Source organism: Tamandua tetradactyla, chromosome 4, assembly GCF_023851605.1.
Source record: "Tamandua tetradactyla isolate mTamTet1 chromosome 4, mTamTet1.pri, whole genome shotgun sequence".
In the NCBI taxonomy this organism is placed as follows: Eukaryota; Metazoa; Chordata; class Mammalia; order Pilosa; family Myrmecophagidae; genus Tamandua; species Tamandua tetradactyla.
The window spans coordinates 3,284,365-3,307,462 of NC_135330.1; the positions used below are offsets into that span (position 1 = coordinate 3,284,365).

Below are 23,098 nucleotides of genomic sequence, written 5' to 3' on the forward strand. Positions count from 1 at the left end.
ATCAATAAAGAAACAGAGAATAAGAATAATACAATAAATGAGCTAGACTTAACATTACACCCCACAAGAACAGGATATACTTTTTCTCGGGTGCTCATGAATCATTCTCAAGGATGGACCACATGCTGGGTCAGAAAGCAAGTCGCAATAAATTTAAAAAGATTGAAGTCATACAAAACACTTTCTCAGATCATAAAGGAATGAAGTTGGAAATCAATAATAGGCAGAGTGCCAGAAAATTCACAGATATATGGAGGCTCAACAACACACTCTTACACAACCAGTGGGTCAAGGCAGAAATTAGAAGAGAAATGAGTAAATATCTTGAGGTAAATGAAAATGAAAACATGACATATCAAAATTTATGGGATGCAGCAAAGGCAGTGCTAAGAGGGAAATTTATTGCCCAAAAAGAACTATATCAAAAAAGAAGAAAGAGCAAATTCAAGGAATTAACTGTCCACAGGGAAGAACTAGAAAAAGAACAGCAAACTAACCCCAAAGCAAGCAAAATGAAAGAAATAATGAAAATTAGAGCAGAAATAAAATTGAGAACATGAAAACAATCGAGAAAATCAACAAAACCAGAAGTTGGTTCTATGAGAAAATCAATAAGATTGATGTACCCCTAGTGAGGCCAACAAAAAGAAGAGAGAGGATGCAAATAAATAAAATGGAAGCAAGACATAACCACTGACCCCACAGAATAAAGGAAGTAATAAGAGGATACTAGAAACAACTTTATGTTGATAAACTTGACAATGTAGGTGAAATGGACAACTTCCTAGAAAGGCATGAACAACCAACATTGACTCGAGAAGAAATAGACAACCTCAACAAACCAAGCACAAGTAAAGAAATTGAATCAGTCATTAAGAAGCTCCCCAAAAGAAAAGTCCAGGACCAGATGGCTGAGTGAGATTAGCCAGAAACAAAAGGACAAATACTGTATGATCTCACTGATACGAACTAACATTAATGAATGAACTTGGATAATTTCAGTTAAGAACAGAGGACATCAGGAGATAGAAATAGGGTAGATATTGGGTAATTGGAGCTGAAGGGATACAGATTGTGCAACGGGACTGACTGTAAAAATTCAGAAATGGACAGCACAATACTACCTAACTGTAATACAATAATGTTAGAACACTGGATGAAGCCGAATGTGAGAATGATAGAGGGAGGAGGCCTGGGGGCACAAATGAAATCACAAGGAAAGATGGACGATAAAGACTGAGATGGTATAATCTAGGAACACCTAGAGCATACAATGATAGTGACTGAATGTAAAAATTTAAAAATGTTTTATGTGAGAAAGAACAAAGGTATGTCAATAATGCAGGGTGCTGAAAATGGTAATTCATATTTCAAAACTTTAACTTACGTGTGAGACTATAGCAAAAAAAAAGTTTATTTGGTGCAAAATTTTTATTTCGACTAGTGCATCTCCTAATATAATTTATATTGACAGCTTAATTGAACACCATAAGTACATGGAACCTTAAGTGGAGCGTGAGATTTTGTAGGTTTGTCCAGAGTGATGCTTGATAAATCCCAGAAGGATTTAAACAGGGAATAAAAAAGTATTTGCAAAGCCCCCTTGGTGGAATGGTGAGAAAGGGGGAAAATTCAACTTCCCCAAGTGGAGAATTCTTGATACTCTCACAAGCAGTGGGGACAATCAAAGCAATAGGCTGAGTCCCCAGTCTTGGGGTTTGTTCGTATGAAACTTAACCCCACAAAGGATAGACTAAGCCTACTTAAAATTAGGCCTAAGAGTCACCCCAAGAGAACCTCTTTTGTTGCTCAGATGTGGCCTCTCTCTCTCAGCCAACACAACAAGCAAACTCACTGCCCTCCCCCTGTCTACGTGGGACATGACTCCCAGGGGTGTGGACCTTCCTGACAATGTGGGACAGAGATCTTAGAATGAGCTGAGACCCAGCATCAAGGGATTGAGAAAACCTTCTCGACCAAAAGGGGGAAGAGGGAAATGAGACAAAATAAAGTGTCAGTGGCTGAGAGATTCCAAACAGAGTCAAGGTTATCCTGGAGGTTATTCTTATGCATTAAATAAGTATCACCTTTTTAGTTAAGGTGTTACAGAGAGGCTGGAGGGAACTGCCTGAAAATGTGGAGCTGTGTTCCAGTAGCCGTGTTTCTTGAAGATGATTGTATGATACAGCTTTTGCAATGTGACTGTGTGATTGTGAAACCTTGTGTCTGATGCTTCTTTTATCTACCTTATGGACAGATGAGTAAACATATGGATTAAAAATAAATAAATAATAGGTGGAACAAATGTTAAATTTAGTAGATTGAAATGCTAGTGATCAATGAAAGGGAGGGGTAAAGAGTATGGTATGTATGAATCGTTTTCTGTTTTCTGTTTATTTCTTTCTCTGAATTCATGCAAATCTTCTAAGAAGTGATCATGATGATGAATATACAACTATGTGATGGAAAAAAAAGAATGTTCAAATTGTATATTGATTGGCTTTATTAATTAAAATTTAAAAAAGAAAAAGAATGCAAAACTGGGCTTTACAAAAAATGTCAGTATTTAAAATGAGAAAAGATATCACAGTGTATTACTGCTGACGGGACTAGAGATTCGGGCCCTCCGTTCTGAGATCTCTACGGGCAGTTTAGCAGCGGTGCCTCCTCACTGGCCCCCACCTGCAGCATTTCTCAACTCCCAGCTCTCTTGGCCCCTTGTAGAGTGAGGGTCCTTGACCTTCTCACCTTCATTAGCTTCAGGTTACAAGTTAGATATCTGTATTTTTTGGAGATAACATCAGATTCAGAGATTTTTAAACACAGGAATTTAATAACTATATTCAAATGTTTGAAAATTTTTAAAAATTATTTTGAAATGTCCATGTATTCCAGTTACCAGATCAGAATAGATTCCTCAGATGCACAGTTCAGATCCATCATAATCCTTGACGTATGAATGGTTGCCTTTTATTTATTCATTAACTAAAGTATTTTTTAATTCAATAGTAAATGAATGCCCTGGAACCTACCCCCAAACAAGAACCAAAATCTTAATATTTGTCATTTGCCTACTTCCTGATATTCATCTGATCCTCCTGCTTTCCCACAGAGAAAACTCCAGATTCCATGTTTTTCATTCCTTTGTGCCTTTTTATTTTTTTTAGTCTTATCAAAAATATATGAAAGATAGATAATAGATAGATAGGTGGATAGATAACTAGATAGAAAGATAGATAGATAACTTGTACTCACTTCAGCAGTGTACATACTAAATTTATTAGCATGACCCCTGCACAAGAAAGACAAACAAATTCATGAGGCGTCCCGTAGTTTAAAAAAATGAGACACCTAAAAATACATCGTTTAGTTACACTTGTGTTTGAACCTTATAGAAAAGATCTCGTGCTGCATGTGCTTTTCTGGGACTTGATTTTTTTTTCCCTAAGCTTTGCATTAGGAAGGTTCCCCGGTGCTTCGGCCGGCCGTGGGGCTGTCTCCTTCTCCCTGTTGGGTGCTGATCCATTGGGCCGTGGCATAGTGCACTTCCCTCCTCTCCGGTCCGGCTGTTAGGAGCACGGCGGCTGGGAACACTCTCGTTCACGCCTCCTGCCGGTGCACGTGGCGAGAGCCTAGCATGTTTCCAGGAATGGAATTTCTGGGATGTGGGAAATTTCTGGGTTCCGTATCTGTGAGTGCTCAGTTTTACAGGGGAAGGCAAATTGTTTCTAAAGCTGTACCAAACTCCACTTCCATCAGCAAGGCATGGCATGCTTTTGATCCCCATCTGCACCAGTAATCGGTAAAGCAGACTTCTTAATTTTTGCCAGTCAAATGGCTAAAAAATTGTGTGTCCGTGTGGTCTGGTTTGTGTGTCCCTGATCACCTGTGGTCATGAGTGTCCCTTCATTAGTTTATTGACAATATGCATTTCCCATACTGTGAATTTTCTGCCTGTTCAGCCTCTTTTTCTATTTATTTATAATCATTTTCTTACTGATTTTGTTGTATCTTTATATTTTTACATTAAATCAGTCCTTTTGTTGGGTATATAAGTTGCACATATCTCCTTAAGAGATTGTCTTAAGAAGCTCGTTTTTCCCCTAAGGATCAGTTGTGTGCAGGAGTGATGGATAAAATGAGCATGAAGAATTTCAACCCACGGTCGATATAAGAACTCCATTCCAGGCTGTGGTTTGCACTCCTGTCCCACTAAACCTTTCGATATCATAAAGGTGCCGGAGAGTTCAGTTGAACTTTCATCTCCCTTCACATTCCTGTCGTGGTCGTGAGTCATGAAATGGCCAAGGGATGGAGGCCTCGGTTAGACAGGGCAAGGCAGTCCAGGGTGATGAGTGTCAACTATTGATTCCATAATTTGACTGAAAACCGAGAGTAGGCAGACAGACAAGAGTAGGTACAAATTTGAATCTTTTTATGTAATTGTCCATTTGAATAACCCCATCAGATTGCAGTCAGTTGACTTAAAATAATTTTCCATTATTTTGTTTGTTTAGGCGTATTTGTAAAGTTGGATACGCATAAATGTTTGACGTAGAAGAGCTTCTGTTGAATTGCACACCATTCCGCCCGCGGCTCTCCCTCGCCTGCAGGAAGCCGGTGCCGCCACACCTGCTCTGCTCGCGCCCGCTGCGTCCCACAGGGAGGAGCCTGCTGGTGCTCGCCTTCCCCAGCCGTCTTCTGAGTCTGCTCATGGAGCTCGGGCTCCACCTTCTAAATGTTTTCATATGGAAACCCTCTCTGTGAGAGTGTAAGCAACTCTGTGTCTCCTCAGGATTAGTGTAGGAGTCTCCTGAGATTTTAATAAACTCATTAGGATTGCACCAGCCTGAGATCTGCCCCGTTGCAGACTGGCAAAAAAGTTCATGTTAAAACTGTTACTGCAAAAAAAAAGAATTAAAAAACTGTTACTGCAAACTTGGAAATGCTGGAAAACAAAGGAAGGAATAAATACATGGGTACGTGAGTGTGTCTGTGTGTGTGTGTGTGTGTGTGTGTGTGTGTGTGTGCATTATAAGCTACGTAGCTTGTTTTGTTGAATCTCTACAAGCAGACCTTTTCAGCTAGATTAGAAAACACAACTAGTTCCTAAATGAATGGATATCTCAAATCCGTTGTCTGGGCTTCTAGGAATTAAACCGCTGACCATTTTAACAGAGTCTGTGCTGTTGTGCAGTGGCAGTAGCATCATCCAGTTTCATTGCCAGAAGGAGCCTTAGACAAGACTAACGGTGAATTGGTGGACGAATGTTCTGGAAATATGTTCTCCCAAATGCAGGCAGCAGTTTCTTTGGGCTTCATTTCTTGCCTTTCTTTCCCCTTATTGGAAGTTTAGGTTGAATCATGTGAAGTCACCATTTTTGACGGTCACAATGGGCAAATGTTGACAATTCCTCTGGCTCGACCTGGTAAGTTAGGGATAGCCTTTGTGACACCCTACCCAGTCATCCTTCCACGGCCAGGAGATCAGAAGGGCCTCCTGGGCCTGAGCTGGCTGGCCCTGGGATGGCCAAGCCCAAAGAAGAGCCAGGTCCTGGAAGGTCTGGCTCGAGTGCCCACCTGGTGTCCCTGGGCAGCACCCAAGATGGGCCCGGCAGAGATGGAGCGGCAACTCCTTCTCCTTGGAAACTCTGATAGGGCAAAAGTGCCCTGAAGGTGGCGGGCTCAGCGCTGCAGCCACCTGCCTGCCAAGTCGCCGGCACTTCCCCCTCTTCCTTCCAACTAACCCTGGAGCTGCAGAGAGATTCTTACAGCAGCGCCATCTCACAGCTTGCTTTTCATGGAAATTAGGCATGTAAAAAATGTGAGGCCAAAGGAATGAGCCAGCACTCCTGTCCAACTTCATGTAACGTGTAAAAGGAAGTTTAGACGGAGAAGAGACTCCCTTTCATCATGTTTCTCAACAGGTTTGCAGAACTGCTAACACGGATCAGGCCCTTCATCCAGGCAAAAGAGCCTACCTGATGATTGCTAGCTGACCAGTTTTGTTCTTTCCTTTAAATATGCTTAAGGCTCCCTTTCTGTCACTTTCACGTCGATTCTCACACTGATTTGCTCTGGCGCATCGCAACACATGGCGGAGCCTCGTGGGGGAGATCACCCAGGATGAGCTCAGAAGCTGTTTGCACAGTTTCCCCATCGCCCATGAGGGGAAGATGGTTTTCCTGCTTGGCAGCAGACTGTATTTCTAGACCTGGCCAAGCCCTTCAGCTTTCTTGCCTTCACCAGGTTGTATTATGACAAGTAGGTTAGATTAGAGAGGTGAATAGCCAGAAAGAAGGGAGGTGGTCAGAGCTCCGCCCCGTCCCTGGCCTGCTGTCACCCGGCAGAGCCACTCCACACTGCCTGCTCTGTACAGCACGTGCAGATAGCGTTTCCACTGAAGGTTAGGGGCTGAGACTGGTGAAAATGTCTTTGAGGCATCCATGCAAACATTAGGCAGTGGGTTTTGTTCCTGCCTCTCGTTTCTCGACGTCTGAGAGTCCCAGCAGAGAAAGAGGGAGGTGGGGACAGGAAGAGCAGGCGGACTGGCCGTGGCCCCCCAGGGTTGGCAGTAGCAGGAGGTGCTGGGCTGGGGGAACCCGCCAGCCCTCGGCCCCAGCTGCTGGCTGAGGAAACCTTCGTCCACCGAGAGAGCCACGTCCCCAGGCACTAGGGGCCGTCACCCGACCAGACACCATGATGGCCTTCCTGTCAGGCATGGTGGGCAGCAGACCCGCCGGGCACGGGTGCTATGGATCAGCTGCCCCCCCCACCCGCCCCAGCCATCCTGGGCAAGGGCCACCCCCTGCCCTGCCCACCATCTTCCCAGCTGGGGGCTGCTGTCCAGTGGGAGCGGGGGCTTTGGAGTGCTACCTGCTGGGAGGAGGCAGCAGGGACAGGCTGGGAAACTTCCCACCTGCCTAGGAATTTTTGTTTTTCTAAATCTATTTTTTCTATGTGTATATATTTTCTTGGGAGTATTATTGTCATTTTTATTTTTTATTTATACATATTTATATTTGTATGTCACTATTAAAATATTTTTATTGGTAAATCTTCCCACACATACATTCCATCCATGGTGTGCAATCAGGGCTCCCAATATCATCACATGGCTGTGTATTTATCACCAAGATCATTTTCTAGAACCTTTGCATCACTCCAGAAATAGAAAAACTCATACATCCCATACCCTTTGCCCCTCCCTCTCATTGGCCGCTGGTATTTCCATCTACCCAATTTATTTTACCCTTTGTCCCCCTATTATTTATTTATTCTTCATCCATAATTTTTTACTCATCTGTTCATATCCTGAATAAAAGGAGCAACAGACACAAAGTTTTTACAATCCCACAGTCACATTGTAAAAGTTGTATGTTTATACAATCATCTTCAAGAATCAAGGCTACTAGATAATCAAAAAGTATTGGCAAAGTCCCCTGAGGGAGGGGAGAAAGACTATGAAACTGAAACTTTACCATCAGGGAATCCCCTGATACTGTGTCATACTCTAGGGACACACAAATCAGTAGGCCATGCCCTCGATCATGAGGCTGACTCTTGTGAAGCTTATGTAGGTAGTGGAGAAGCTTAGACTACCTGCAGGCATGCCTAAGAGTTACTTCTGGGAACCTCTGTTGCTGCTCACATGTGGCCTCAGCCTCTCTAAGCCCAACTCCGCAAGTGAAATCGTTGCCCTCCTCCCTACCTGGGACATGGCATCTGGGGGTGAAAGCCTCCCTGGCAACGTGGGAGAGAATTCTCGGATGAATCCAAACCTGGCACCTTGGGATCAACAATTACATCCTGACCAAAAGGGGGAAAAGTGTAATTAATAAAGTGTCAGGGCAGAGAGAATTCAAATAGAGTCAAGAGGCTACTCTGGAGGTTTCTCTTGTGCAAGCTTCGATTAGATCTTACTACCTATCATAACCTGCCAACCCCCACCCAACCAGGACTATTTCAGCCAATCCTAAAGAACAGCTGGGGCAATATATAAGATTCCACAAGGGTTCCAGGCAGTAGAGTAACTTTCCAGAAACCTACACTCTCCAAATGGTTCCCTGGTCCAGATATGTCCTGAAACCTCACCCAGCCTCTCCAGAACATGAGATAGTTCCATCTTCCAACCCCATGTCAGTGACAGACCCTTCCAATATAAAAAATTTAGAATTGCTGTAGCCCAAACACCCCCAATGAGAGGTGTGGGAAGATCAAAGGTGATGATGGAATTATACACAGGAGATAGGACTTAACAAATGAATATGAATGCTTAATCCTTAAATTGATATCGCTTTTAGTCTCCAGTATTTTAGAGCAGCTAGAAGTAAAAACCTAAAATTGTGAAATTGTAACCCAGGTCAAAGTCTGAAATATATTCTACAATTAATTGTGCTATGCTTGGAAATTTATAACTTTTTGTATATATGTTACTGTTCACAAAAAAAGAAGGAAAAAAAGACAATTATGATGATAAAAAAGTATTTAAGCCCTCTAGCCTCCTATATTCTGGAGCAGCTAGAAGGAAAAATAGGAGAGGATCGTATGGTAGCCCATGACAAGCTCTGGGATCTGTCCTGTAACCAGTTTTTTGAAGAGCACTTTGAAAACTAGTGCTTTTTTATTTCTTTGCTTTGTATATACGTTATACTGCACAATTAAAAAAATTAAAAACAGGAATCAAGGCTACTAGAACACAGCTCAACAGTTTCAGGTACTTATTTATTTGCTTTTATTTCCTTTTCCTTCTGTGGGCACCACTCTCAGTTCATTCCCAGTGTATCTTGGGGTATCTCTTTCTGACTTTGGGGCCTACTGCAAAACCAAATAAATTAAAACTTTAGATGAGTGAAGGAAGTCCACTTGCAAGATAACCCTACCAAGATAATCAAATGCCCCAAGCACAACAGGAAATCACAAAGCACATGAAGATCTAAGCAGAAATGGCCCAGCGGAAGACCACATCAAACATCTGGAGGGGACACAGACTATGGAACAACTACTCAAAAGTTATTTGTAAAGAAATAAAGGCTATCAAGAAACACTAGAAAAGCATAAAGAAGAATTCAAAAGATTAAATAGAATAATGGCAGATCAGACAGAGATTGAGGATACAGTGGACCAAATTAGAAATAAACCAGAAAAATTCAAAATAAATAAATAAATAAATATACCAGAGACACACAATAGCAGATTCAAAGAAGCAGAAGGAAGAATAAGTGAGCTAGAAGACAGAACAATTGAACTAGAGCGCACAAAAGAACAAATGGCAAGAAAGATGGAAAAAATGGAACTGGGTCTTAGGAAAATGATGGGCAACAAGAGGCGTGCAAATATAAGAATCACTGGTGTCCCAGAAGGAGAAGAGAAGAGTAAAGGTCTGAGAAGGTTAGTTGAAGATGTAACTGGGGGAAACTTTCCAACCCGTATGAAAGACATAAGTACGCAAATCAAAGAGGCCATGCAAACTCCAAATAAAATAAACTCAAACAGGCCTACTCCGAGGCACATGCTAATCAAACTGTTAGATGTGGAAGAGAACCAGAAAGTCTGTCAGCAGCATGAGAAAAGTGACCTACCGCATACCGGGGCGAACACACAGGGCTGCGTTCAGACTGCACAGCAGGCACCATGGAAGCGAGAAGGCAGTGGACAAAGGAGAAAGGCTTCCACCGAGAAGTCTTTATCCAGCAAAGTTCTCCTTCAAACTGGAGAGACAGATTAAAATCTTCAAAGACAAAGACTGACAGAACTAGTCCACAAGAGACCCTCCCTCTAAGAAATACTAAAGAGAGTCCTGTCAGCTGAAAGAAAAAAAGACAGGAGAGGGAGGTCTAAGGAGGGCACAGAATTGAAGAATACCAGGAAAAGTAATTTAAAGGACCAGTACCAGTAACAGTGATTTAAGGGATAAGGAACATATAGATCTGGCAAAGAAAAACCAAAGAATAAAATGGTAGATTCAAGAACTTCTTTTATAATGAATAAATAATAGTGGGGACAAATCCTAAAATAAATTTAGTAGATTGAAATGCTAATGATCAGTGAAAGGGAGGGGTAAGGGGTATGGTGTGTATGAATTTTTTTTCTGTTTTCTTTTTATTTCTTTTCTGAATTGATGCAAATGTTCTAAGAAATAATCATGATGATGAATATACAACTATGTGATAAAAAAAGAATGTTCATATTGTATGTTGATTAGTTTTATTAATAAAAAAATTTTTTTAAGTAAAAGAACAATCAGGTATCTAGGAATAAGCCTAAGTAGGAATGTCAAGGACCTATACACAGAAAATTACCAAAAAAAGCCAAAAGAAATTTAAAAATTACCTAAACAGATGGAAAGATATTCCATGCTCATGGATAGGAAAGTTGAATATCCTCAAGATGTCAGTTCTACCCAAACTGATCTACAGTTTCAATGCAATACCAATAAAAATCCCAACAACCTGCTTTGAAGACTTGGAAAAGCTGATTATCAAATTTATATGGAAGGGAAAGAGACCTCAAATAGCTAAAGATATCCTTAAAAAGAAGAGCAAAGTGGGAGGACTAGCACTTCCTGACTTTAAAGCTAACTATAAAGCCATAGTGGTCAAAACAGCATGGTACTGGCACAAAGATGCAAGGACTGACCAGTGGAATAGAACCAAGAGTTCAGAGCTTGACCGCCAAGTTTATGGACATTTGATCTTTGCCAAGGCCCCCAAATCCACTGAACTGGGACAGAATAGTCTTTTCAATAAATGGGCATGGGAGAACTGGTTTTCAATAGCCAAAAGAATGAAAGAAGACCCCTTTCTTACACCCTATACAAAAATTAATTCAAAATGGATTAAAGACCCAAATGTAAGAGCCAGTACCATAAGACTTCTATGTAAGAATAAAATGTAGGGAAACATCTTCAAGATCTAGGAATAGGAGGTAGCTTCTTAAACTTTACACCTAAAGCACAAGCTGCAAAAGAAAAATAGACAAATGGGAACTCCTTAAGATCAAGAGTTTCTGTGCCTCAGAGGACTTTTTTTAAAAGGTGATGAGGCAGCCAACTCAATGGGAGAAAATATTTGGAAACCACATATTAGATAAAGGCTTGATATCCTGTGTACATGAAGAAATTATACAGCTCAACAACAGAAGAACAAACAACCCAATTATAAAATGAGCAGAGGAAATGAATAGACACTTTTCTGAAGCGCAAATACAGATGACTAAAAAGCATATGAAAGTATGCTCACCTTCATTGGCTATAAGGAAATTGTAAATTAAGATTACAGCGAGATATCACCTCACACCTACAAGAATGGCTGCAATAGGCAAGCAGGAAACTATAAATGCTGGAGAAGATGTGGAGAATTTGGGACACTTATTCTCTGCTGGTGGGAATGTAAAATGGTTCAGCCACTGTGGAAGTCAGTTTGGCGATTCCTCAGAAAACTAAATATTGAGTTGCCCTATGACCCGGCAATAGCGATAGTCAGTGTATACCCAGAAGAGTTGAGGGCAGTGTCACGAACAGACATTTGCACACCAGTGTTCATAATGGCACTATTCACAATTGCCAAAGGATGGAAACAATCCAAGTGCCCATCAACAGACGAGTGGATTAACAAAATGTGGCATATATATATTATATATGATGGAATATTATGCAGCAGTGAGATGAATTGAGGCCCCTAAGTATATGACAATGTGGATGAACCTTGAGGACATAACGCTGAGTGAAATAAGTCAGACACTGTGTGATTTCACTATTATGGCTCTGGCAAAGGTCATCTCAAAGGTTACACTGTAGAACATAGCAGACCTAGAGGCACACAGAAGCGAGAGCCAGAGGAAAGGCTGCCGAAGAGCTTGTTTCTAAATACAAGGGGGCGGATAGAAGTGATGGTTATTAATTAGCAGATTTATAAGTAACTGCCATATTGAAGGTGACTATGATTATAAGGGGATGTGAAGTGCCATGTGTCCTGCTGATTAAATTTACAATTATAAATGTTCTTTCTTTTTTTACCACCACCACCATCACTATTACCGCCCCATCTGTTCAGTATTTGTTGGGCATTATCAAGTATGAGGCACTAGGTTAATTGTTTTATATGCATCATCTCATCCCATTTCCACAACTTGATTAAAGATGAGAAAATTAAAGCCCAGAGAGGCTAAGGAAACACTGATGGTTAAACAGCTCCAGGAAGAATTTGGATTATAACTCAGGACTCTCTGACCTGAAAGCCTGAGGTCTTCATTTCCAGGCAAATTGACTCCTACATTCCAAGTTCCTTGGAGATAGTGGCCATACAATTTACTCCCTTCTGTAACGATTTTAGTGTTTTTCACAAGATAAGAACACAATAAATGTTGAAATGGATACTGGATGCAAAAGTTGGTAGCCTAATTCATACCCAGCTTGCTGAGATTTATTTTTTAATGAAGAAGCCATACCATGAATAACTGGTTCTGATGTTCTTTTAAAAGTCTCTACTTCAAGAACAGTAACCTGAATTTTAATCTATTTTACTCATATTAAATCCAAGACCTTCTATTTTTGGTTGGAGTTAGTAAGGCAAGGGAAAGCTGAGATTCCCATTGAAGAGCCCTAGGATATCAGTGTCTAAAAATGTGATCATAAGTTCTTGCATGAACTATTTCAATGGCTCAACATGGACAAAGAGTCGATCGCACAGGGATATAGGGGGAAACTAAAATGCATGCTGGGGCCAATAGGTAGCAGGACGAAAGCAACAGCACAACTAATCGGGGGAGGAGGGAATGTGATAAGGGGTAGGTTTGATTTGATAGTTGGTGATGTTATGTCTGCTGGTTCTGTCTTTATGAACCAATGAAAATTGCTGAAGCTTGAGAATCCCGCTGATTATAGACCAAGTGAAGATATTATAAACATGGTTTGTTTTTTTGTACATTATCCATGATGCCCAATAGATGGAGGGAGCCGAAGGGTACAATGACTGAGAAGCACAGTGGCAAATGGTGACACATTTATATCATGGAAAGTGGTGCAGCTACCAAAAGGAGGGACGTGGAGAGGCACGCAACAAGCTGAATAAACCTTGGGGATAATGTGTTGTGCAAAATAAGCCAGAAACAAAAGAACAAATATGCTAAGGTCTCTCTCAGAAAATACTTAAAAGAAAATGCATGCCAAGTTGTAAGGCCCTCGAGCAGCCAGGTTTGGTGTGAAGTTGTGGCTGTAGCTCAGGATTCTGAGACACTCAGCTCTGTGTGGACCAGCTGGTGTTTCCCTGGAACTGTGAGTAGCTCTGTGACACTGAGGACCCAGAAATGCAGTTCTGCAGCCCTGAAAGTTAGCATAGCTATATACAATAACAGTTAAAGTAACCAAAGAAGAGATCAGGCCTAGAATGCTTGCTTTCCATGAGAAAGACCCAGGTTGGATTCCCAGACCATGCACCTAAAAAAAAAAAGAGAGAGAGAGAGATCAGGCCTCAATCAGAATTTAAAGCGAAGCCACTCTGACCGAGTCTAAGGTCGTGAGAATGCAGGGTAAAAGCCGAGAGTGTGTGCTCTGTAGACCTTCAGTACTGCGCGAGACCAAAGACAGAGAGGTTTATCATGTCGAGAACCTACGTTTTCTGTAACGCATAATCTAAATCAACCTCTCTTGATATAGCTCATTTAAACAACCCAAACTCCTGGAGTCCAGAACAGGAAAAAGGCCTTGTAATTCTGTATAGTTTAATGTAATACCTGGATACATCTCAGACTATTGTGGGCTGATAATTAAGAAGTACTGGTAGAGTCCTTTGAGGGTCCAAAGGACAAAAAAGAAACCGTTGAACTTTCCCACCAGGGAAACCGCAAGAACCCTCTCAACCATTGCCGACTCCCAAGAAAATAGGGCAAGCCCTAGATTTTGAGGAAACATTTCTGTAGTGGAGAAGCTAAGACTATCCATAACAAGGCCTAAGAATTGCTTCCAGGAAACCTCTTTCGTTACTCAGATGTGGCCTCTCTCTCTAAGCCCAACTCTGCAAGGAAAACCGTTGCCCTCCCCACTACATGGGACATGACATTCAGGGGTGTAAACCTCCCTGACAACATGCACCGTGACCCCCCAAGGATGAGTCTAACCCTGGCACCGTGAGATCGACAACACCTTCTGGACCAAAAGGAAGGAAAGATGTAATAAATAAGGCATCAGTGGCTAAGAGAGATCAAATGGAGTCAAGAGACTTCAGTTAAATAACGCTACTTGCCATGATTTGCTAAACACCCCTTCCCAGCAGGGCTGACCTCTTCATTTGTTTCTGTTCACCTCCGGGGCAGAAACTTCCAGGCTGTTGCTAAGACACAGTCCTGGGCTTAATTTTTTGTCTTTAGCCATCCGTCCTCCCTGTGTTCACTCATCAGAACCCTGCTGGCTTGAGGACCAGCCCTCTCAAGTTCCCTTTGCTTGTGTAAAGGTTGCCAGTCACCTCTAAGCTGCGTCTGAGGGTTCGGTGGGGTTTCCTCCACGCAAAGTCAGCCTGCCTGGTCCAGCCGTGCCTTTGCAGGGAGAGATTATTTGGCCAAACTGTGCATCCAGGGAAATTCCTCTTCCATAATCTCAGCCCTAGGTTTGTCCCCTTAGTCACCATTTCTCCCTTCCTATCTAAGTAAAATAGCTAACTGTTTCGATTGTGAGCCTTCCTAGGAATATTTACCTTTTTCTTTTTTTGGATCCGTAGTCCAGGAATCGAACCCCAGCCTCCGTCATGGAAGGTGGGCATTCGATCACTGAACCACCTGTGCACCCTGGAATATTTACATTTTAAAAGAGAATCAGGCAGCGGGGAGGGGCCGGGGGCCGCAGCGCTGCTCCGGGGGAGGGAGAAGGCCTGAGCCGAGGCCTTGCCCGTTGCTGCCATCCAGAACATCCAGTCATGGATAAAAATGAGCTGGTGCAGAAGGCCAAACTGGCCGAGCAGGCTGAGCGATATGATGACATGGCAGCCTGCACGAAGTCTGTAACCGAGCAAGGAGCTGAATTACCCAATGAGGAGAGGAATCTTCTCTCTGTTGCTTATAAAAATGTTGTAGGAGCTCGTAGGTCATCTTGGAGGGTCGTCTCAAGTATTGAGCAAAAGACGGAAGGTGCTGAGAAAAAACAGCAGATGGCTCGTGAACACAGAGAGAAAATTGAGACCGAATTGAGAGATATCTGCAATGATGTACTGTCTCTTTTGGAAAAATTTTTGATCCCTAATGCCTCACAAGCGGAGAGCAAAGTCTTCTATTTGAAAATGAAAGGTGACGACTATCGTTACTTGGCTGAAGTTGCTGCTGGTGATGACAAGAAAGGGATTGTGGATCAGTCACAACAAGCTTATCAAGAGGCATTTGAAATCAGCAAAAAGGAAATGCAACCGACACATCCTATCAGATTGGGTCTAGCCCTTAACTTTTCTGTGTTCTATTATGAGATTCTGAACTCTCCGGAGAAAGCCTGCTCTCTTGCAAAGACAGCTTTTGATGAAGCCATTGCTGAACTTGATACATAAGTGAAGAGTCATACAAAGACAGCACGCTAATAATGCAGTTACCGAGAGATAACTTGACATTGTGGACATCGGATACCCAGGGAGACGAAGCTGAAGCAGGAGAAGGAGGGAAAACTAACCGGCCTTCCAACTTTTGTCTGCCTCATCTAAAATTTACACAGCAGACCATTTGTCATCCATGCTGTCCCACAAATAGTTTTTTGTTTACGATTTATGACAGGTTTATGTTACTTCTATTTGAATTTCTGTATTTCCCATGTGGTTTTTATGTTTAATTTAGGGGAGTAGAGCCAGTTAACATTTAGAGAGTTATCTGTTTTCATCCTGAGATGGCCAATGTGGGGATGTATAATTTTTATACAAGTTATAAATGTTTATAGTACTTTTGGTACATTGCGGCTTCACAGGGGCCAGTGTTAAAACTGCTTCCATGTCTAAGCAAAGAAAACTGCCTACTGCATATTGGTCTGTCCTGGTGGAGGATAAAAGGGATACTTGGTTCCAGTCACACGTGTAGTTATTGTGGGTACTTTAAGGTTGGAGCACTTTCAGGGCTGTGGTAGAAATAGATAACCCATGGATGATACGTGTTTAACCATGTGTATCTGTGGAAGACACACTCTCAATGTGCACACCTTTGACTAGAGCTGCAGAAGTGTTCCTTTAGACAAAGTCGTGACCCAGTTTACTCTGGAGAAGGGCAGAAACGGTTCACATTCCGTTGTTTGTAAAGTTACCTGCTGTTTGCTTTCATTATTTTTGCTACACTCATTTTATTTGTATTTAAATGTTTTAGGCAACCTAAGAACAAATGTGCAAGTAACTACGCAGTAAAAATGAGTTGCTTGATATTCATTATTTCATGTTTATCAAGCACAGCAGTAAAACAAAAAACCCATGTATTTAACTTTTTTAGGTTTTTTGCTTTTGTGATTTTTTTTTTTGATACTTGCCTAACATGCATGTGCTGTAAAAATAGTTAACAGGGAAATAACTTGATGATGGCTAGCTTTGTTTAATGTCTTATGAAATTTTCATGAACAATCCAAGCATAATTGTTAAGAACGTGTATTAAGTTTATGTAAGTGGAATAAAAGTTTTATGAATGGACTTTTCAACTAATTTCTCTACAGTTTTTCATGTAAATTAGTCTTTTGGTTCTGAAACTTCTCTAAAAGAAATTGTACATTTTTGGAAATTAATTCCTTATTCCCTTTTGGCAGCTAATGGGCTTTTACCAAGTTTGAATAAGAAGTTTATCATTGTGACAAAAATACTACTCATGTAACTACTGTTCCCAACCATGTCCCATTCTCCTTTCCCTCCTTTCCTCCCTACCCCACCCCATACCCTCAAATCAGTTTCTCTTGTAGGGAGGTGGGGGGGCTGTCAAGTGGATAAAAGTAATGTGTTTCATTTAAATTTTTGGTATATGGCATTTTCTAACTTCAGAAGCCACAATGTTCTTGGCCCATCATGATGTTGGGTAGCATTAACTGTAAGTTTTGTGCTTCCACTTTTGGTTTTTAAGAATTTCTTGATACTCTTGTAGCCTGCCTTCAATTTTGATCCTTTATTCCTTCTATTTGTTGGGTGCACAGGATTACCTTCCTTTTTTAGCCTTCTGTCTCGTCACCAACCATTCCTACTTGGTGGCTTTGTACTTGGAAAAAGGCCGCATGATCTTTCTGGCTCCACTCAATGTCCAAGATACCACCCTACTTCCTTTGCTTGCATCCCACAAACTATTTCCCTCATCCTATTTACTGCAGCAGATCTCTCCTTAGTTGATGAGATTGTGTTTATCTCCCTCTAAACCCTACCTATCTTGAATGGTCTGTCATTGTCTGCCTTTAACTCCTTCTTCCTCTATTCTCTAAATAATGATGGGGCTAAGTTATACCCAAAGCTCACCCTTCAGACTATTTCCTCAGTACCTTGCAGAAAACACCAAACAAAAATACCATTTTAATAAGAGGTGTATTTTTTTTTCTTTTAGAATGTAAGCTCCTCAAGAGCAGGGACAATGTTTTCTGTATGTTCTATTGTGCCTAGTACACTGTAAATGCTCAATAAATATTGATGATGGGAGGCAGTGAGTCTTAATGATAAGGGTGAAAAACTGAAATCCCAAATACTGTTTTGTTGATGTTCTTTTATGAACTCAGACTAAATTGGGAAATATTGGCTCTTTTGGAAAATTGTCCCAAATATTACATTCAAATAAAAGTGCAGTGGAGAAAAAAAAAGAGAGAGAGAGAATCAAAGCTTTAAACTATGATGAACAATTCATGGTCCGTAGCTGTCACTATCATAATTCCCTGAACTCATTCCAAATATCGCCCACGAGATACAGACACACCTTCCTCCTTCCCTTCTCCCGCGTTTCAGATAGTACGGCCATGTGTAAGCACCTGTGCGCATATGTGTGAGTGTGCGTAAGCGTGCCCTTTGCTTATGTGTGGTGTTGTGTGAGTCGGTGTGCAGGTATGGGTGTGGGGTGTACAAATGCCTTGTGCAGGCATATGTGAGTGTGTGTGTACTTGTGTGTGCAAGCACCTGTGGGTACACTGTATGTCCAGATGTATACGAGTGTGCCACGTGTGTTTGTGTCTCTAAGTATGTCTGCATCTGTGTATTTGTGTCCATCACACCCTTGTGTATGCATTTGTGTGTGCGCATATGCATATGTGAGTATATATGTTTGTGTGTATACATGACAGTGTGTGCTACGTGTATGAATGTGTGTGTATATGTGGCTCTGCCTGTGTGTGTGTGTGTGTGTGTGCGCGCGCGCACGCGCTAACAGAGCAGGTAACTCTGGGGCTGCAGGTGCCGGAGGTTGGGGCAGGAAGTAAAGCCCGCGGTGCGAAGGATGAGGGCACGGGGCTGGGTGCAAGGCCCTCTCTCGCCCTCACACGGGACTCTACCCAGAGCAGCGACAGCGCTGTGCTCGGCTGGCAGCGGCGCCAGGGCTCAGAGGCGATGCGTGCCCGGCTGCGGACAGGAGAGCTGCCCCTCCAAGGACAGCACATCTCCTACTCTCCCCTGGCCCGCCGAGGGTCAGGAGCCCCGGCCCTAGGAAGGAAGGCGCCCCCGACGCGCTCTGTCTCTGCTTCCATAGGCAGAGGCCAGGACACAGCCCTGTCAACTCGAGCCACGGGGCAGCCTGGCTTCAGGGAAGGAAACCCCTGGTCAGACCGGGTTAGTGTGAAACCATCGTTTCATGGCCCTCTGAGAGTAGAATGCCAGGGTTTCACCTCCTCCTCCAGACGAGGGAAAAATGAGCCCCAACAGCCTGCAGGAAAGGAGAAACCAGTTTTTCAATTATTTATGTGCTCTCATGGGAGACTGGGAGAATTCTTCCACCCCACTAAAAGGAGATCTGAGGCCTGGCCGGGGAGGGTAGAGAAGGGCAGAGATTTAGTGGGGAAATTGCCCAAAAAGGAAGAGGGATCCTTACCTGAGAGCACAGGAGTGGGGGTTGAGGTGGAGATCCATGGGTGGCCCCCCTGTGAGGGACATTGTCCAAGGGCCCCTTGGGAGGCACTTGGGAGCCGAATCACGCAGTGTTCTAGTTTGCTGGCTGCCGGAATGCAAGGTACCAGAGACAGAACGGCTTTTAAAAAGGGAATTTATTAAGTTGCAGGTTTACAGTTCTAAAGCCATGGAAATGTCCAAATTAAGGCACCAACAAGAGGTTACCTTCACCCGAGAAAGGCTGATGCTGTTCAGAGCCCCTCCATCCGCTGGGAGGGCCCCCAGCACTGCATGCGAACCTTCTCTCCACATTTCATCAGGCTTCCCTGGGGGTGTTTCCCTTCGGCATCTCTGAAATTCTCTGGCTGTGGGGGCTTCCTCAGCCCTAAAGCTGCTTCCAAACTGGTTCCCTCTTAAGGGACTCCATAAGCAACCCCACCTTTGGTAGAGATGAATCTCCATGGAAACCATCTAATCAGAAGTTACCACCCACAACTGGGTGGGCCACATCTCCACGGAAACCATCTAATCAGAAGTTACCACCCACAACTGGGTGGGTCACATCTCCATGGGAACAGTCCAAAAGCTCCCACCAGCGATACTGGGTGAGGATTAAAGGACACGGATTTTCTGGGGTCCACCCAGATTCAAACCGGCACACCCTGCAAGCACCCCACTCCTAGTCCTGAAGCCTGGCAGTTTTTCCTCCTGTGAGCCTCACTCCATCCTCCCCTGCAGCTTTCTGAGCTTAGAGCCACCCCCCAAAAAAACCTGTGTATCACAAATAGGAACTGAGTTCCAGGGGTCCAGCATTTCCCTGCGGCATCCTCAAGGCTCAGCAGGACCTCCCCTCCCCCATGCCCTGCTCTCCCCTGCCTGCAGCCCCTCCCCCAGGCCTGCAGCCCCTCCCCCAGGCCTGCAGCCCCTCCCCCATGTCCTGACCCCTCAGCCTGCAGCCCCTCCCCCATGTCCTGACCCCCCCAGCCTGCAGCCCCTCCCCCATGCCCTGCCACCCCCCAAGGCTTGCAGCCCCTCCTCTGTGCTGTGTACCCCCCCACCTCCCCCACCCCATCCTCGCACCCCCCGGCCTGCAGCCAGGCCTGCCCCCCAGCGGCCCCCAGCCCCCACTCAAGGTCTGGTTGCCACAGCCCAGCCACCTGGGGCCGTTCATCTCTCAGGGCCCCTCACCAGCCCACCCCCAGGGCCCCTCCGGGCAGAGTCTCGGCCCGCGCCCAGGGTTTAGTCAGGAAGCCTTTTTCCCTGGCCTTGGCTCGTGTCCAGCGCCGCCCCGGGCTGCCCACTGACACTCCCACCCACCGCCAAGGCCAGGCACCCTGAGAAACCTGCTGAAACAACACACAAAAGCCCTGAGGCAGCACAGGGGCTGCTGATTCGCTGGCTTCACTGTGTGCCAGGGACTGTCCCTCCCACAGGCCCCGCCTCGGTGTCCGAGCTGTACAATGAACTCGGGGCCCAGGAGGGCGCACGGAACGGCGGGCTGATGTGGAACAGAGGGACCGGACCCGGTGCAGGAGCCCCGGGGAAGGGGGTCCCAGGTTAAAGCCCCAGGGACGAGTTTAGACCAGCTACCCACAGGGACAAGACTGGACACAGACGTTTGGCTTAGCCCACACAATATTTTTTAAATCAGCAGCTGTCTTTCCTTGAAAACTCATTAGCACTGGCAACGGGCCTGGGTTCCCGCACAGAGCTCCTCTGAGAGCCCCCGCGTTGGCCCAGCCACCCTCTCCCAGTGCGTCCTCTCACGTGCTCAGCAGAAGGTCAGAAGCCAAGCTTCGTCCCACATGCATGCGGTGTTAGCGGCAGGGAGAGCCCTGAGAGTGGGGACACGAGGGGACTCTGTGTTTTCCATGTGACTTTTCTCTAAACCTGCAACTTCTCCAGTAAAACTGAAGGGGGGAGGGGAAGAGAGGAAGGAAGAGGAAGGGAGGTGAGGAGAGGGGAGGGAAGGGGAGGAGAGGGGAGGACAGGAGGGGAGGGCAGGGACAGATGGAGGGAGGGAGAGAGACAGAGAACAAGAGGCTCCCCTGAGGAGCCAGCTGCAGGGCAGCTCTGCCGTGTGCCCAGAGACTCTGAGACGGCCTTCGGGAGCCACCCCAGATGAGGAGCACTTTCAATCATTTTCCTGCTTTCCCTTAGGGGTTAAAGTGAATATCTTTAACCAACAACTGACCTTTGAACTTGTTTAGGGGCAAGGAAGGGAGGCAGGCAGGCTGGGGAGACCAGGTCTATTCCAGTCTTGTAAGGAAGGGGACCCGCACAGCGGGAGCAGCCAGAGAGAGCTTGGCTCTGGAGGCTGACACGGAGATGAGAAGTGATCCTCGGAGCCTCCCAAGGCCTCCCCTGGTGTGTGTTTCACTCCAAGCCAAAGCAGTCCCTGGTGTGCCGTGTGGGGACCAGCTCGCAAGGCCCCACACACACCTCCCCTCCCAGCCTCACAGTCGGGGTCACTGAACTCAGCCTCCGCGGGAGCATTTACACCACAGAAATTGGCAGCGGCCACAAGGCAGAGTTGTGGCAGTGCACCGCCCCTCCACCCCACCCCAGAGTGCCGGTTCTTAAACATCTGCCGTCACAGCACGGCTGATGCTCTTTTGGATCACCTGTCCGGTCAGGCCCGGGCTGGGCTTGACACTGGTCACATCTCATCTAGATAAGTCCCCAGACTGATCCACTCGTGGGCCTCAAGCTGGAAAGGAACCAGGCAGCCAACAAGCTAAACCGAATCCAGCAGGAGTTCTGAAATATGCCGAAGCTTGCTGACTCCCCTCTTTTTCTCTAGTTGTATCTCCAGAGAGTGCAAGTCTGGGAAGATGTTTTATTTTTTCTGAGCTGAGTTTTCTCTGGTTTCTCTGAGTTGGTTAGAGGTCAAAGCCCTCACATTGTCACAAGGCACAGTCAAGGCCATGCCAAGCAGCTTTCGCTTTCTTTGAGAGCTGACCATTCAGAACTCAGCTAGGAAGGGCTCCGTTTTCAGAAAGAATCCACAAGATGTGTGGGGTGGTGGGAAAAGGAGTCAGAAAGAGGGAAAAGCAGGACTTTCTCCACAACCCTGGTCTTTCTCTTCCTCGATGGGCTTAGACAATCTTCTCCATTCTACTCCAGCCACCCCAATTTGGGGCCAAATCCAAGGTTTTGCCATCCACTGCAGATGCTCTCTTAATATGTCTTTCTCCTAATTACCTTCTATCTGTCTTGCCCTTGATCCCATTATATCTACTCTTTAATATTATAGACCTCACTAGATCCTCATTTCGTTTATTTTCTCCCTCCTGGTCTCTCTTCCCTCCCGACTTGGAGATTGTGGTTGGTCAGGTCAGCCACTCACCCCCTCCTTCAATGCCCCTGTTTTCCCCTGGACCACGCTGGGATAATTGGCAATTATCAACTCAAGGAAATGAAAGTTGTAAGAGAAAAGAAAAGTAACTATTCTATATTACATGGCAAGGCTGGGAACAAAATTTACATAATCGTAATGATAGAAATATTTGAAAGTTGATTTAACCAAAGATTCTGAAATAAATAGATTGGGAGGGTGTCACTAAGTACTCCTGCACAGAAGGCCTGGCTGTGCATGCTGACATCCCAGCTACTAGGTGGGTTTCCAGCAATGAGACAACCACGTCCTTTCCCACGTTCACCCACTGACTCTTCTTGGGGGGAGGGCCCTTTCCTCCTCCGGGGACAACCTAGCTGGGACTGGCTCCCAGTTCTCAAGATTCCCTGCTGAGCGCCTCCTTCTCCCCATTCCCCTTTCCTCCGGCGCCTCTTGAGTCCTTCTGCTCTTCCAAAGATTCTTCTTTCCCTCCTGCCTCCTCCTCAAGCCCTATCTTCCAAATCAAGGGTCACACATAGATGCTAGCAAATGAATGAAGGAAAGGCGGTCCCAGGGGAGACCCATTGGTAAGTAGAAGGGAGCACAAATCATCAGCTCCAGCCGACGGTTACCTCAGGAAAATGAAGATGCATCCCCCTCCCTACGTGGGCCTGAATTTCCCAGGCAAAGTGGGACCTGATTCCGGGGGGTGAGCTGGGACCTGGCATCATGGAATTGAGAAAGCCTTCTTCACCAA

At 44.7% G+C, this 23,098-nt stretch overlaps 1 protein-coding gene and 1 pseudogene across 1 annotated transcript in view; both read left to right on the top strand.

Moving 5' to 3' along the window:
- Positions 1-4,987, top strand: part of THEM4 (thioesterase superfamily member 4) — a 30,398-nt gene extending 25,411 nt beyond the window's left edge. Inside the window, exon 6 of the mRNA XM_077155983.1 lies at positions 4,518-4,987. Coding sequence (XP_077012098.1) covers positions 4,518-4,558 — 41 coding nt within the window. The 3' untranslated portion in view covers positions 4,559-4,987. The remainder of the gene's footprint in view (positions 1-4,517) is intronic.
- A 1,844-nt stretch (positions 4,988-6,831) lies between these two features.
- Positions 6,832-15,626, top strand: LOC143679739 (14-3-3 protein zeta/delta pseudogene; annotated as a pseudogene).
- Positions 15,627-23,098: the final 7,472 nt, after the last annotated feature.